General features: G+C 39.0%; 1 protein-coding gene across 6 annotated transcripts in view; it reads left to right on the forward strand.

The window, feature by feature from the left end:
* ptprea (protein tyrosine phosphatase receptor type Ea) overlaps positions 1-15,685 on the forward strand; it is a 130,554-nt gene extending 114,869 nt beyond the window's left edge. For 4 of the 6 annotated variants that reach the window (XM_084079259.1, XM_084079261.1, XM_084079263.1 and 1 more), the window contains 12 exons: positions 428-525; positions 2,058-2,177; positions 3,164-3,327; positions 4,287-4,422; positions 6,476-6,625; positions 7,092-7,185; positions 8,199-8,275; positions 9,093-9,227; positions 9,755-9,880; positions 11,529-11,680; positions 14,095-14,230; positions 14,823-15,685. In XM_084079259.1, the coding sequence (XP_083935385.1) occupies positions 428-525; positions 2,058-2,177; positions 3,164-3,327; positions 4,287-4,422; positions 6,476-6,625; positions 7,092-7,185; positions 8,199-8,275; positions 9,093-9,227; positions 9,755-9,880; positions 11,529-11,680; positions 14,095-14,230; positions 14,823-14,897 (1,463 nt within the window). In that variant the 3' untranslated portion in view covers positions 14,898-15,685. The remainder of the gene's footprint in view (positions 1-427; positions 526-2,057; positions 2,178-3,163; positions 3,328-4,286; positions 4,423-6,475; positions 6,626-7,091; positions 7,186-8,198; positions 8,276-9,092; positions 9,228-9,754; positions 9,881-11,528; positions 11,681-14,094; positions 14,231-14,822) is intronic. The other 2 variants (XM_084079260.1, XM_084079262.1) reach the window with 1 other exon arrangement.
* Positions 15,686-16,529: the final 844 nt, after the last annotated feature.

Raw genomic sequence — 16,529 nt, forward strand, 5'->3', positions numbered from 1 at the left:
ACAAAGTAGACTCTTTGTGTCTCCTACCGGAACCGCTGCTGGTCATCAAATTATTGGTTTAGGAATGCAACAAAAACTTAAAAAGTCTCCATGGGGTGACTAATTGATAGAAAAGAGTAATTTTGGGGGTGAACTATCCCTTTAAGCTAAATGTCCCTTATTTTTTTAGACTGTAGGTTTTTATTTTGTTATCTGAAGATTTCTGCTTCATTGTTGACAAGACAAGGGCAGAGAGTGTGTTGTTGTGGAGGGGGGTGGGCATTCAGCACAGATGTCTGACCTTGACATGAACCAGGGACATTGTGGTCGGTCAACGCTGTTGTTGTTGACCACATTCACACAGGATGACCTAAAAGCAAAAATGGCCGCTGTGTGAATAATGGTCAGGGGGGATACGGACGTTCATTTAGTTTTATCTTCTTTTCAGGCCCAAAAGAAGAAACGGCTGCAGACTTCTGGAGAACGGTATGGGAGCAGAAGGTAGCAACGGTTGTCATGCTGACAAACCTGAAAGAAAGGAAAGAAGTGAGTGTTTGTTCTGTTTTTGTATTTATTTGTTTATTTTTTTGCCACTTTTTTGCTCAAGTCTGTCCTTCCTTAGGGACCTGTAATAGACTTTTCCTGTTTAACCACTTGAACCTCTATTCTGGGGGGGCGAATATAAAAATAAATAGCAGATCTATTTCTTTCAGCAAAAATAATTGGTGTGCCGGGAAATACTAGATAGAGCAATTAAGTTTATGTAGGGTTTAAGCAGTCAATAGACCACGAAATAGACTAGTCCTGTTTAATAGACTGTGGAACAGACTTTTCCTGTTTAATAGACTCTGAGGAATAGAGTTTTCTTGTTTAATAGACTGTGAGGAATAGAGTTTTCTTGTCTAATAGACTGTGGAATAAACTTTTCTTGTTTAATAGACCGTGGAACAGACTTTTCCTGTTTAATAGACTGTGAGGAATAAACTTGTTTAATAGACTGGAATAGAGCAGGGGTCGTCAACAAGGGGTCCGGGACCCCTAGGGGGTCCTCAGAGTTACTACAGGGGGTTTGCCAAATCTTTGTGTGATATGATTTTTTTTTTTTTTACATTAAGCACTTGAACCCTAGAATCCCTTTTCTGAGGAGAACTTTAGCCAAAAATAGCAGATCTACAAGCCCACAACGCCTCGCGCTGCGAGGCGCTGTGGGCTTGTAGATCTGCTATTTTTGGCAGAGTTATAGGTGTAAAGGGGAAAAAGAGCAGCAAAAGTTTATCTGAAACACAATTTTATACAATATAGAGGGGGTCCCTGCTTCATCTCTCTCTCAGCTAGGGGGTCCTTGGCTAACCAGACATTGCACTTCTAACCAGACATTGTACCCGTTAAACCCAAGCAGCCCGCCCGGCTTCAGAGGAACGGCAGCAGAAAAGGCAGAGCAGAGAGAGTGAGAGAGAGAAAGAGAGAGAGAGACAGATCAATACGAGAAGGATAGTGAAGCAGATTAAGATCAGCGTGTGCACAGGTTGGAAATCGATGGCCTCGTAATGGGTAATAAAGCCCTTGTGGGACTACCTCATAATCAACCGCAAAACTCTCCAAGGGTTTGATCGCCGCCTCCTCTCGCTCGACGGGAGCTGGAAACGACCGGCTGTGAAGATGAAAACCTGTAATTTTACACAGTGTGTGATTTCAGAGCCACGCAGCTTTTTGGTTAAAGTCAAGCCTCTGAATCAATTTCCTTTACTCCCGTGAGGAAAACGGTCCTTTCACAGGGAGAGGATGAAATTGCATCGATGCATTGATTTTATGCGCTGTCGATATGCACAAGCTGCATATTAACCACTTGAACTTGAAGCAATGCCTATTCTGGGGGAACATTAGGCAAAAATAGCAGATATGAGCTTGTAGATCTGCTATTTTTAACAGTAATCTTTCCACTTTTGGCTATTCAAAAATAGCATATCTATAAGCTCAAAAATAGCCAAAGTATAAAATAATGGTTAAAGTGGTTACATAGATGCGTTCCCGGTTTTAATGGCTTCAGTGGTTAAGTTGTGTCCTCTGTCTCTCTACAGGACAAGTGTTACCAGTACTGGCCCGACCAGGGCTGTTGGACCTATGGGAACGTCAGGGTAGCCGTGGAAGACTTTACCATCCTGGTAGACTACACCATACGCAAGTTCTGCATACAAAATGTGAGTCTGTGTCAATTTAGTTCTGATATTGATATAAATGGACCCTTAAGCGAGATTTCTAGCACAGTAATCATATGACAATTTATAAATCAGGCATAACTGACTCATAAAAACTGTTCCAAATTTATATTGGGCCTTTTTGATTAATTGATTAAATACTTCATTAGTCAGAAAAACAGCACGTGGTAGAGTAAGACATTTAGGCACAATAAGTCCTGGAGACTTGTTTCCATTTCCTATGTATTCAATTAATCAACATAGCATGGAACATTAACTAGGGATTGGACGATACGAGAATTACATGCGATTAACGATATTATCACGATAACCAAAATATGCTTAAAACTCAAAATGCCGCTTTCCACTTGAACCCCCAGTATACCTATTCTGGGGGGAGTTTTCGCCAAAAATAGCTGATCTACAAGCTCACAGCGCGTTGCAACGCAACGCTTCTGTCAGCGTGTACATCTGCTATTTTTGTCAAATCGATTGTGAGTTGTGCAGAGTGAAATAAAACCGAATGCACTCTTTACAGGTCCGTTTTATCAAGTACAGAGGGTTTAAGTGGTACTGTATTTGCAGCTAAACAAAAGCGAATTCATCCTAGTGTATGACGGAGGACAATTTCACGATGAATTAAAATCTCCACAATACGATTATTATGAGCATTTTCTTTTTTATCTCGATAAACGATAATAGCGATTATCGTCCCATCCCTAGTATTAACACATTAATATACTGTATGTCTATTATCTATCTATCTATCTATCTATCAGTCAGTCAGTCAGTTCATTTGTATTTATATTCCGCCAAATCACAACAAAGGTTGTCTCACAAGACCTTACCGTGTATTTGTGCATGTCTGTGTGTCTGCCTGTGTGTGTGTGTGTGTGTGTGTGTGTGTGTGTGTGTGTGTGTGTGTGTGTGTGTGTGTGTGTGTGTGTGTGCGTGTGCGTGTGTGTGTGTGTGCGTGCGTGTGTATGTAGCAGGCCAGCGATGCGTCCAAGACTGCCAGGCTGGTCACCCAGCTTCACTTCACCAGCTGGCCTGACTTCGGAGTGCCCTTCTCCCCTATCGGCATGCTCAAGTTCCTCAAGAAAGTCAAAACCGTCAACCCGCCCTTCGCTGGTCCCATCGTGGTCCACTGCAGGTATAGCCATCCGTAGTTCTACCAAAAACAAAGTTAAAGTGCTTGTGAAAATCTGTTTTTGACCAGTTAACCCTGTTAAAACCGGGAAAACATCTGTCTTTTTAGATTTTTGCTATATAGCGACATAGGTTTTTCAGAAAACTCTTAGGATTAAGAAGGCATTTAGTTGCTGTCGAGCAGAAACCTCTTTATCACCACCTTCAAACGTTTTGTGTTTTTTCGTAAATTAACGGCCTACTCGATCATACTACAGCGTCACACAAATGCATCAAAAGCAGCAGATTCACAAGCTCTAAACGCAGCACGAACCGACACGTTTTGAGCTTGTAAATCTGCTACTTTTGATGTTTTTCAATTTGAATCCTGAAAAGTAACAGTTTTGGACATATGAGGTTTCCACCTGACAAAGACGATTAGAATCGGCCTCATATCAGGTCTTAATCGGTCAAGTACACTTTCACAAGTTTTTAGATGTATTTTGGCCACTCAAAAATGTATCTTCTGCCATTTTTAGGAGTCTCCAAAAATAGATTTTCTGGCTAATGCATTTTTAGATTTTGAATAATTCTGTTGTGCCATGGATAGTAACAAGGTTCACACGGCTACAGAGTGAATAACAATCCAATGCTGTATTGTTCACTGACCTATGTTTAATGCATGAATTCCAGTGGTTTTTTAACTGAATATTATTTAGACTTCTTCTCACATGTTCCGCTGGGTTTTCCCTTCGACTGATGTGGGTCTTTTTTTTGTTTTGCTTAAAAACACTCTTTGTTCCTCTGGATACGAGACATGAAGACATTTTGAGTGATTTAGTCATGACATAGCTAATGCACTTCAGATGGTCCTTTCTCTGCCGTTTCCTCCTCAGCATAACATTTGCAAGTGTTCATATTCAGATTTATAGTGTTATGCTTTATGGTGTGTTCCGTGTCTGCTCTGTGTCTCTCTCTCCGCAGCGCTGGCGTGGGAAGGACCGGCACCTTCATTGTCATAGACGCCATGATAGACATGATGCATGCGGAGCAGAAGATAGATGTGTTTGGCTTCGTCTCGAAGATTCGAGAGCAGCGCTCGCAGCTTATCCAGACAGATGTGAGTCGTGTGGTGATGGTTGCCAAGTTAACTCTGCTTTCTGTCGTTTGTCAGACCACTGCAACGGTACTTCAAAAGATAAATGGAAAATGGCCTGATCAGCGCTCTGTTCAACAAATGCCTAATTTATGCTCTGGCGTCTGATGGCGTTGCGTGACATGAAATTGTCGACCTTCAAGCTCGCAGCGCGTCACCGACGAAATAGTTCAAATAGCCGATCTACAACCTCACAACGGCTATTTGAACTATTTTTAAATGTTTTAAAAAGTTTAGGCATAAAGGGTAAGGCGGCGCGCAAGATAGGGCCCTATAGTCTGGTTTGAGGTTGTAAACTGCCACACTCGGCCGGCGGTGATGGCCCAGCTCAGGTTTCGTGCAGGTACTTATATGAACTATCCTATCTGCCCTGAGATTCCTAAGCAGTGGTGGAAAAAGTAATCAAATGTTTTATTTAAGTAAAAGTATCAATACTGCAATGTAGTTACAAGTAAAAGTCCGGAATTCAAAATGTACTTGAGTAAAATTACAAAAGTATTGGCATCAAATTGTACTTAAAAGTAAAAGTACTCATTATGTAGAATGTCTCATTTCACAAGTTTAAAAATATATATATATCCTGGAAAACAGCAGATCTAAAAGCTCACAATGCGACGCATTGTGATAGATCGGCTATTTTCAAATGGATGAAATTTATTTAGGGCTGAAGTGGTTAATGTATGTTTTGTAATAATAATCAAAATCTACAGTAACTAGTAACTAAAATTTTCAAATAATTGTAGTGGAGTAAAAGTACAATATTTGCCTCTGAGATGTAGTGGAGTAGAAGTAAAAGTACTGAAAACCTGAAATACTCCAATAAAGTAAAAACACCTCAAAATTGTACAGAACAGTACTTGAGTAAATGTACTTAGTTACTTGTGGGTGTGTTGCCAATATTCCACTGACATAAATGTGCGCATCAGCCCCTATATGACCTGCCATTATGTAACTTCCAATGAAATAATATTTACCTTCCACTTTCACTTTATTTGGACAATCGTCAAGATTAGACCGCAAATGCAACCACATCCCCTTTGAATTGCTCAAGATTAAGTTCTGACATGGACAGTTAAATGCAGGGGCGTCAATTGGGTATGGCAGGCTATTGCAGCTGCCATACCCTGGCTCCAGGGAAGAAAAAAAAAAGAAGTACTTTTTTGATAATAAATCGGGAAAATCAGGCAAAAATAAGAATTAAATAACATAACCCTAACCTAACCCGAATCCTAACCCTAAAACCGAAATAAAGTAACCAGAAACTGGAAAAAAACGAACCCAACCCGCCCAGAACCGCACAAAAATTTTGTGCGCGCGCTTCGCGCGGGGTGACCTCATGCACGCGCGCGCGTGCATGCTGCCATACCTTAGCTTTTGCTGAACTGACGCCACTGGTTAAATGGAAGTTGAATGTCCACAGATAACACTTGTGTAGCAGCGTGCCTCCTGTCGTGATGCTATTTATTTGAAACGAAAGTGAATCTTTTCTGAGATATCTTGTGTGGAAATGGAAAGGCTGGCTTACGGATGGCGCTATGCCAGGGGAAAGGCCATGGGGTCACTAAGAATATGTAGGGTTCATCCTCTATCTATGGAGCATGAAGGTGCACTGCAAATTCAATGATGAACCCGCCAGTAGTTTTGGGGATATCTTCTTTTTGACTAAAGTCAAACTAAAGGACAGACCAACAGTGGTGTAAAGTAACTAAGTACATTTACTCAAGTACTGTACTTAAGTATAATGTTGAGGTATTTTTACTTTACTGGCTCGCGGGTTCCTTTCGCTGGCTCCCGGGGTTGCCAAATCATGTGCGCATATCCCCCCACGGGTATGGTCTAGTTTTTATAATGCATAATAAAGATACTCATAATGCATTCTAATCTGCTTATAATTGTAGTTATAAGAACTCATAAATACTCATAATGCTTTTTAACAAAACATTTAAATGTTAATACATAGATAAATTGTACCTTTCTTAAATGTATTAAATGTGTGCCATCTTGCCCCCCCATGCAGAGCCAGTACTCGTTCATCTACCAGGCCCTGCTAGAATACTACCTCTATGGGGACACGGAGCTGGACGTGTCGTCTCTGGAAGGACACCTGCACAAACTGCACAACACCTCGGCCCCCTCCGACAGGGTGGGCCTGGAGGAGGAGTTCAAGGTATGTCCTCCTCACGCAGACTGTGCTATCAGCTTGTAGATGTAAAATCGTGGAAATTTGTGCAAATCTTTTTAAAGTGAACATTTGTAACTCAAATCTTTGCTTCTGGGGGGAGGGGGGTCCCTGGAATAAAACATTTTACAAATGTTCGCTTAAAAAATATATATTAAAAGATTTGCACAAATGTTCACGATTTTTCAAAAGTAGACGGAAGAAATCTGAAAATGACACATGCGTTGCCGGTTTTAATGGGTCAATTTTCTTAGCTCAGACAAGTGTCAGACAATGACAAAGTAAAGCATAAAGATATATAGATTATATAAAAACAAAGAATGAACAGTAATTTGTACGTCTATCACATTATTGCTGGCTCCATTACCTTTTTTTTCTTTCATTAATGTGTTTATTTGAAGGCACAAAAACATCATCATGACTGCACATATTAATTGGGTCCATTCCTCCTCAGAAACTGACAAACATGCGAATCATGAAGGAGAACATGCGAACGGGGAACCTTCCTGCCAACATGAAGAAGAACAGAGTCCTGCAGATCATTCCATGTAAGGAAAGAGGTCCTCAAAGTGAGGTCCGGGGGACCCCTAGGGCTTCTTGAGAAGGTTCCAGGGGGTCCCCAGCTAAATGTGTTAATACAGCATCAAAATCAGTTGAACCATTTTAACCCTATACACACATAGGATATTTGAAAATAGCCGATCATCTTTAATGGGGTACCTGGCATAAAACATTTTCAGATGGGGTCCACGGCCAAATACCTAATAATTTTAGGGGTCCTTGACTTGACAACGTTTGAGAACCACTGTGTAAGCAACAAGAGGCCACCACACTGAATGAATAGAACCCATTGTAGGCCTGTTCAGACTCATGACAGATGTACAACCTGCAGATTGTATTGGGTTTCCATCCACATGTAGAACCACCTACAGAGAGAGAGATCTTATCCCATTCCATGACCCCTGAAGTTAAAGCATTGAGCTGCTGTGATGTTTTCATTATCTCACAATGTAGGCCAGGGCTTCCCAAACGTTTCCATGCCGTGTGTGTGTGTGTGTGTGTGTGTGTGTGTGTGTGTGTGTGTGTGTGTGTGTGTGTGTGTGTGTGTGTGTGTGTGTGTGTGTGTGTGTGTGTGTGTGTGTGTGTGTGTGTGTGTGTGTAAACCAGTTATGTAGACCAGTGGTTCTCAAACTTTTTCATGTCAAGGACCCCCAAAATGATAATGTATTTGGCCGCGTACCCCCATCTCAAAATATTTTGTTCCAGGGACCCCAGAGGCAAAGATTTGAGTTACAAACGTTCACTTTAAAAATATATATATATTCAAAGATTTGCACAAGTTTTCACGATTTTTCAAAAATAGCAGATCTACAAGCTCTTAGCCCTGCACTCAGTTCCGGGCTATGAGCTTGTATATCTGCTATTTTTGAATAGCCAAAGTATGAAAATAGGGCTTTGTGTACTGCACTGTATCTGATACTCTGTGTGAATAGTTCTGGTCCACTTGCTCTGTGATGAATGGTTCTGATGGGTTTTCCTGTCCCACCCTCCTGTGTTCCAGATGATTTCAACAGAGTTATTCTGTCCATGAGAAGAGGACAGGAGTTCACAGATTACGTCAACGCCTCATTCATAGATGTAAGGACTTCATGTGTACTGTATATATGTACATATATAACCTGACACAATGATTCTCAGCTCAGGTCGATGCCACCAAGTTGGCACTGGTGCCATCTGGGGTTTGATTTAGGGCCACAGCTATCGATTATTTTCTTAGCGATCATTCAATCGATAGCTTTTTCGATGAATCGAATAGTCGAGAAGCAGTTTTTTAATATATACTGTATGTACGTATATATATTTTGTATTTCCTTTATATATAAATCAATCGATTAATCACATAGGCCTAAGTGTTTTTTTGCATTAGTAGTAGTTTAGATATCTTTGAACATTTTCTATAGAAACATTAATGATCGATTATTTTTTATAAACGATTAAATCGATTAGTTTGATTAACTGTTGCACTCCTAATGTAGAGCATGATGAAGACGGTTAAGTCTCTGATAGAGCACTCAGGACTGGAGTTGAGGATCATAGAGCTAATGGATTCTTCTGGCATTTGTGATTAAATAATTCACAATCAGGGTTACAGTTTTTCAGTTTAAGATTTATTTAGATTCACGATTGCTTAAGTAATTTTAGTTTTAGATACTGTATGTAGTGTACTCATTTTATTTCAGTTTTAATTTAGTTTAGTAGTCTTTAGTATGACTATGATGGTGGACAAATTAAAACAAAGAGAACTATACATTATTTCTATTTTGTTTTAGTTAGTTTTGCATTGTTCATTGTAGTTTTTTTACTTAGTTTTCAGTTTTTTTTCCAACATTAGTTTCTATTTTAGTTTCAAGTTAATGAAATAATGTGCGTTTCTTTCTGTCTTGCTGGTGTTCAGGGCTACAGACAGAAGGACTACTTCATCGCCACACAGGGCCCTCTGTCCAGCACGGTGGACGACTTCTGGAGGATGGTGTGGGAATGGAAGTGTCACTCCATTGTCATGCTCACTGAGCTCCAGGAGAGGGAGCAGGTGAGCTGCTCATAAACCTTCATTACCTCATTTTAACAGCTCTACCATAGAGAAGCATTTAAAGAACTAAAAATGACTGCACTGTTACATTATTATGCTATAGTACACAATGGGATACACAAAGGGATTCAGAACCACTCCTTTATATGCATCATATCTCACTACTTAAATATCTCATATGATATCCGGTATCTCACAAAACAGTGTTTTTTGGTCATAGGTTATAACTTATATTATAAGGCATATTTCAGAAGCAAATAAACTCTGTTTAGAGTAGACTATACTATACACAGTGTATATACTATACACAGTAAACTCTCCCCCAGTTTATACTGCTCTAATGGTCTTCTTAAGGCAAAATAAATGCAGAAAATGAAAGATATTGATAATTCTGCTGGGATCAGCAGTCTCTATATATAGTATAGTATATACTGTAGACAGTCTATACAGTGCACTACTTATTGTGTGGTCTTAATGGTGTGTCTGTATGTAGTGTTCCATGGTGTTTATGTTGTGTATTTTTGCAGGACAAGTGTTTCCAGTACTGGCCCTCAGAGGACTCGGTCACCTATGGAGACTACACAGTAGAGATGAAAGGAGTCACAGACTGTGACACCTTCAGCCTTCGCGACTTGGTACTCACCTTTGGCCCGGTAAGTAGATGAACCTATAGCCACGACCTCCTTCAAGTCAGGCTAGATCGTCTGTACACCAGCAGAAACCGCTTATCTCCATATTAACGCTGAAAAGTAACAGTTTTGGACATGATATGAGGTTTCCACCCGACTGCAACGATCTGCTTATTGTGCTTATTCTGTGAGAGAATTTCAGCACTCATACACTGTTTATATGCCCTCAAACTCTGCATTCTAAAACCTGGGACTCAAGCCAATATTCTTCTCTGAGTTTCCAAAACATTGCCCACCAAAGGTGCGAACTAGGCTCTTTAAGCTACAGTAATTGGCTGTGTATGAACCTGGCTTGGTTTTCTGGAGGAAAAGGAACTGGAATGAGAATGGTGCAGCTGTTTCATCTGGTCTCCCACTGGTACTGTACCTTCTGGCTTCCCAGTAGTAGATGCTTCTTCAAAACCACATACAGTACTGTACAGCACATTATTAAAGCTTCTCTCTACACACTGCCATTCAGAGTATACATACAGCTCCAGAAAATTGCATTTGAACTGCACTCTTTCTGTACTGTTTCTTTTTAAAGCTTCTCTCTACACTGCCATTCAGATTATACATAAAGCTCCCGAAAATTGCGTTTGAACTGTACTCTTTCTGTGATTATGATTATGATTATCATAGTGTTTCTGCCTCATTGATAATAACGGTGATGGTGGATGACGTGCGAGGTGTTTGACAAATTAGCCAATTTAGCCCTATTTTGGCCATGATTATAGTATACGTTTTATTATACATAATTATATATCATCTCTGTCGGGTGGATGTCCAAAAATGTCCAAAACTGTTACTTCTCAGGATTCAAATTCAAAACCAGCAAAAGTAGCAGATCTACAAGCTCAAAAAGGCTCGCTTCGCGCCCATCCGCGACTTTCGATGCTTTCGTGTGACGCCGTAGTACGATCAAGTAGGCCGTTAATTTACACAAAAACACAAAAAGTTAGAATATGAAGACAGCAACGATGTACAGTACTACAGTACAAGCCCACACACAAACATGCCATGCAAGTTGTGTGAGCTGCAGTGGTGGAAAGTAACTAAGTACATGTACTTAAGTACTGTACTTAAGTACAATTTTGAGGTATTTGTACTTTACTTGAGCATTTCCAATTTCCAATACTTTTACTTCTACCCCACTACATCTCAGAGGCAAATATTGTACTTTTACTCCACTACAATTATTTGAAAACTTTAGTTACTAGTTACTTTGCAGATACTGTATAAAATATGATATTATGAAACATACTTTAACCACTTTAGCTATTTTATTACTAGGCTATTTGAAAATAGCCGATCTACAAGCTCACAACGCGTCGCGGTGCGACGCGTTGTGAGCTTGTAGATCTGCTATTTTCAAATATTTTAGTACTTTTACTTTTGGTACTTTAAGTATATTTTGATGCCAGTACTTTTGTACTTTTACTCAAGTAAATGTTTTATTCTGAACTTTTACTTGTAACAGAGTATTTTTATATTGCAGTATTGGTACTTTTACTTAAGTAAAGATTTTGAGTACTTTTTCCACCACTGGTTGTGTGAGCTGTGTGTTGGTTGAGCCTCTCCATATGTTCCCTCATCTCTTCTATATCCCCTTGGTGTTTGGCGCCCCCCTAAGGAGAAGCAGACGAGGTTGATCAGGCACTTCCACTTCCACGGCTGGCCAGAGATCGGCATCCCCGCTGAGGGGAAAGGCATGATCGACATCATCGCCTCGGTGCAGAGACAGCAGCAACAGTCAGGAAACCATCCCATCGTCGTACACTGCAGGTAACTGCTCTATAACCCATTCAGACCTGGAACCGCATCTGTGTCATTTTTTTTAGATTTGAGCAAAAAAAAAGCATTATTTTTAAAATGTGTGCACATTTTTGAATATGTATATTTTTAAAGTGAACATTTTTAACTAGATTTGAGCTAAAAAGCATTATTGTACACTTTGGCTATTCAAAAATAGCAGATATACAAGCTCATAGCGCGGCACCGAGTGCCGCGCTATGAGCTTGTAGATCTGCTATTTATGAAAAATCGTGAAAATGTGTGCACATTTTGAATATAGTATATATTATTTTAAAGCGAACATTTTTAACTCAAATCTTTGCTTCTGGGGGGTCCCTGGAACAGCATAAATAATTTTGGGGGTCCTTGACATGAAAAAGTTTGAGAACCACTGATATAGAAATGAGCTATGAGCTTGTAGATCTGCTATTTTTGAAAAATCGTGAAAATGTGTGCAAATCTTTGAATATGTATATTTTTAAAGCGAACATTTTTAACTCAAATCTTTGCTTCTGGGACCCCCTGGAACAAAAATATTTTGAGATGGGGGTCCGCGTCCAAATACATATCATTTTGGGGGTCCTTGACATGAAAAAGATTGAGCACCACTGATATAGAAACATACGTTTTTTTCAGAATACTGTTGGGATTTAGAAGGCATTTGTAGAATGGGCTTCAGGTCTTAATGGGATAACACCCCCCCCCACAAAAGCTGTCTAAAGCTGACAGCAATATATACTCCCTAGCAAATTTATTTTCGGCTTCGGCTTGCCAAAGCTAACAAAGTTCTCTGAGAAACCAGCGGTGTAAAGTAGCTAAGTACATTTACTCAAGTTTTGAGGTATTTCTTTTCTTACTTTACTGGAGTATTTCCAATGTTTCAGTACTTTTACTTCTACTCCACTGCGCACATCTCAGAGGCAAATATTGGACTTTTACTCCACTACGATGAATTGAAAACTTTAGTTACTTTGTTGATTTTGATTATTATTATAAAACATACATTAACCACTTCAGCCCTATATACATTTCGGCCATTTGAAAATAGCAGATCTACAAGCTCACAATGCTTGTGAGCTTGTAGATCTGCTATTTTCAAAAGATTGTTATACATTTTGAAAACTTGTAAAAATGGGACATTCTGCATAATTAGTGCTTTCTACTTTTGGTGCTTTAAATACATTTTGATGCCGTTACTTTTGTACTTTTGGTACTTTTACAGTGTTGATACTTTTACTTAAGTAAGAAATGAATTTGAGTCCTGTATGTTTTGTGTGCATTGCAGTGCTGGTGCAGGGCGTATACATATACATTCATATGATTGTTCTGTTTTGTGTGCATTGCAGTGCTGCTGCAGTGTGTACATCAGTAGTGAAAAAAGTACTCAAATTCTTTACTTAAGTAAAATACCAATATGGCAATATAGAAAGTAAAAGTCCAGAATTCAAAATTGACTTGAGTAAAAGTACAAAAGTATTGGCATCAAAATGTACTTAAACTACCAACAGTAAAAGTACAAAAATATTTGAAAATAGCCGATCTACAAGCTCACAACGCGTCGTTTTCGTGTTGATTTCGTCGACTAAAATGATCGTCGACTACCTTTTTTATCACTGATGAAATCTATATAAAAACTAAAGCTATATTACTAAAACTAAGACTAAATGTATTGACAATTTCGTCAACAAAAAATGTTGGTGAGGGACTAGTGGAGAAGAGATCCAGTAGAACTAAAAGACAAGTCGTTTTATGTTGCGCTCGGGTGTTGTGCTCTGAAAATAGACGATCTACAAGCTCACAACGCGTCGCAGCGCGACGCGTTGTGAGCTTGTAGATCGGCTATTTTGAGCATGCAACCCAAGTGTAAAATCAGCCATTATACGACGCCATCAAGGCACCGCCAAAATACATTTTAGTCGACTATAATCTTATGATATTTAGTCGACTAAAACTATACAAAAAAATAAAACATTTCAGATGATTAAAATATGACTAAAACTAAATGGAATTTTATTCAAAAGACTAAAACTAAATCAAAATTTGCTGTCAAAATCAACACTGGTGTGTACATACAGTACATATACATTCATGTCATTGTTGTGTTATGTGTGCGCATTGCAGTGCTGTGCAGGGCGAACATATACATCTATATAATTGTTCTGTTCTGTACATTGCAGTGCTGGTGCAGTGGGTACACATACATTCATGTCATTGTTGTGTTCTGTACATTGCAGTGCTGGTGCAGTGGGTACACATACATTCATGTCATTGTTGTGTTCTGTACATTGCAGTGCTGGTGCAGTGGGTACACATACATTCATGTCATTGTTGTGTTCTGTACATTGCAGTGCTGGTGCAGTGGGTACACATACATTCATGTCATTGTTGTGTTCTGTACATTGCAGTGCTGGTGCGGGGCGAACAGGTACGTTCATTGCACTGAGCAATATCCTGGAGCGGGTCAAGGCAGAGGGTCTGCTGGACGTGTTCCAAACTGTGAAGAGTTTACGTATGCAGAGGCCTCACATGGTCCAAACAGTGGTGAGTATCAATATTACAAGACCTTTTGGGTCATAAATAACCTAAAACTATATCATAAATTGGATTTTTTCTTTTCTTTAGCCTGGTTTATTTCTTACTCAGTTGTATGGCGGAAAATATCCGATCTATAAGCTCACAACGCGCCGCAGTGCCACGTGTTGTGAGCTTGTAGATTGGCTATTTTCGGTGAGCAACGCAGTCCACAAAGAATTATAATCAAGCTTTTATACATGTGGTGCACAATTAACTCATTGAGTACCATTAACGTGTTTCACGTGTTTTTACCGCTATGGCTCAACGTGCCAATGACGTGTTTGACGTGTTTTTGAAAAAATAGTAAAAAAAAAAAAAACATGTTCAGAACCCAATATATCATCATCTGAAGATTTGCAGCTCCATCCACTCCTTGTTTAACTTAGAACTGAAAAAGGCTGTATCTCGCTTCCTAAGCCCTTTTTGTTTTCTGTGAAAAAAACGCTGGCACTGGGACAACATCATTCTGAAATAATTCTGGCAATTCTGGCACTCAATGAGTTAATTGGTCTAGAGGTGCATGGGAACTAATTTGTTTTTTTTGTATTTCTTTCCACAGGAACAATATGACTTCTGCTACCGGGTGGTACAAGACTTTGTCGACATTTTCTCAGACTATGCCAATTTTAAATGATTGAGATTTGCCTTAAAACATATTTGTTTATTTTTTTTTCTTTTCAATGTTTATTTTTCAGGTTTTATGTGTTTCCTTAACTCGGTCAAAAATGATCTTCTATTTTGCTATGCACTTGTTCTACCACTAGCTAAGGCCGCATCCGTCCTGTAATATAAAACCTTCCGTATGTCAATGGATGAAAAAATTGTAAATGCTTAAGTGAGATTATTAATGTATATTTCACATCCTGTATATTAATTATTTTTGTCATGACGTGTCGTTTCAACCTTCAGTCTCTCGCATTTCAATTTCAGTTGTATATTTGTACTTTAATTTCAAAAATTCCAAATGTTTTATCCGAGTGAGTGTTACTTTGGATTTAAGCACACATTGTAATATTTTTAAAAAAAGGTTGTAGCTATTGTAAATGTATTTATGTATTTGTTTCGCCGACCGTCCATTCTTGCATTTTTGGAGAACATGACGAGAATGTTAAAGATGTTTTTTTTTTTATTATTTATGTTAAAAAGTGCATTCTTACACTTATTGACGACTTCTAACTGAGATTAGAAGTGATATCAAAAGTAGCTTTTTTTTGTTGTTGTTTTCCTCCAGCTAAACGCCCATTTCAAATGTGACATTCTTTCCAATGGAAATGTTTGGAAAACAAAGCACCATTCAGCCATAATGCAAAGACAGATATGCAATGGATACTAATTTAATGATATACAGAACAATATCGTCACCGTTTGGTGGAAACCTTGTATGTCCAAAACGGTTCCTTATTTATTTTTATTTTTTTTTAACCCATTAAGACCTGGAACTGTGTCATTTTTAGATTTGAGCTAAAAAGCATTATTTTACACTTTGGGCTATTCAAAAATAGCAGATATACAAGCTCATAGCGCGGCACCGAGTGCCGCGCTACGAGCTTGTAGATCTGCTATTTTTGAAAAATCGTGAAAATGTGTGAAAATCTTTGCATATATATATTTTTAAAGCGAACATTTTTAACTCAAATCTTTGCTTCTGGGGGGTCCCTGGAACAAAATATTTTGATGGGGGTCCGCGGCCAAATACATATAATTTTAGGGCTCCTTGACATGAAAAAGATTGAGCACCACTGATATAGAAACATACGTTTTCAGAAAACTGTTGAGATTTAGGAGACATGTAGAATCGGCTTCAGGTCTCAATGGGTTTTAAATAAAATAATAGTGATATAGTTGATCTACAGGCTCGCGATGCAATGCGTTGTGAGCTCGTCGATCTGCTATTTTCTCTATACTTTTGTGCAATACTCTTGTATGGCGAAATAGGGCATTAATTAACGGAAAAAAACGTACAAGGTTTCCGCCCCGCAGCGACGATAACGTTGATATCCAATACAGATTCAGGCAGAAAAGTGAAAGACCATACAAAACTGATTATGTACCTCAGAGAACTGGTATGCAACTGCACATAAAATGGAATAAATGCTACAGTTTGCCTTTTGTTTATAGGCCACGGCAAGTATTTTGCTAACGCGACTGCACATAAAAAAAAGCACATATAACACAGAGCCTTTTTACCAAGCATTTACAATATAGATGGTGGTGTTTTTATCCGTGATTTGTTTAAAGTCTAGGTTATAAATATATGTTCTTGCAT

The sequence above is a fragment of the Gymnoscopelus microlampas genome (assembly GCF_963454915.1).
Source record: "Gymnoscopelus microlampas genome assembly, chromosome: 14".
Lineage (NCBI taxonomy): Eukaryota > Metazoa > Chordata > Actinopteri > Myctophiformes > Myctophidae > Gymnoscopelus > Gymnoscopelus microlampas.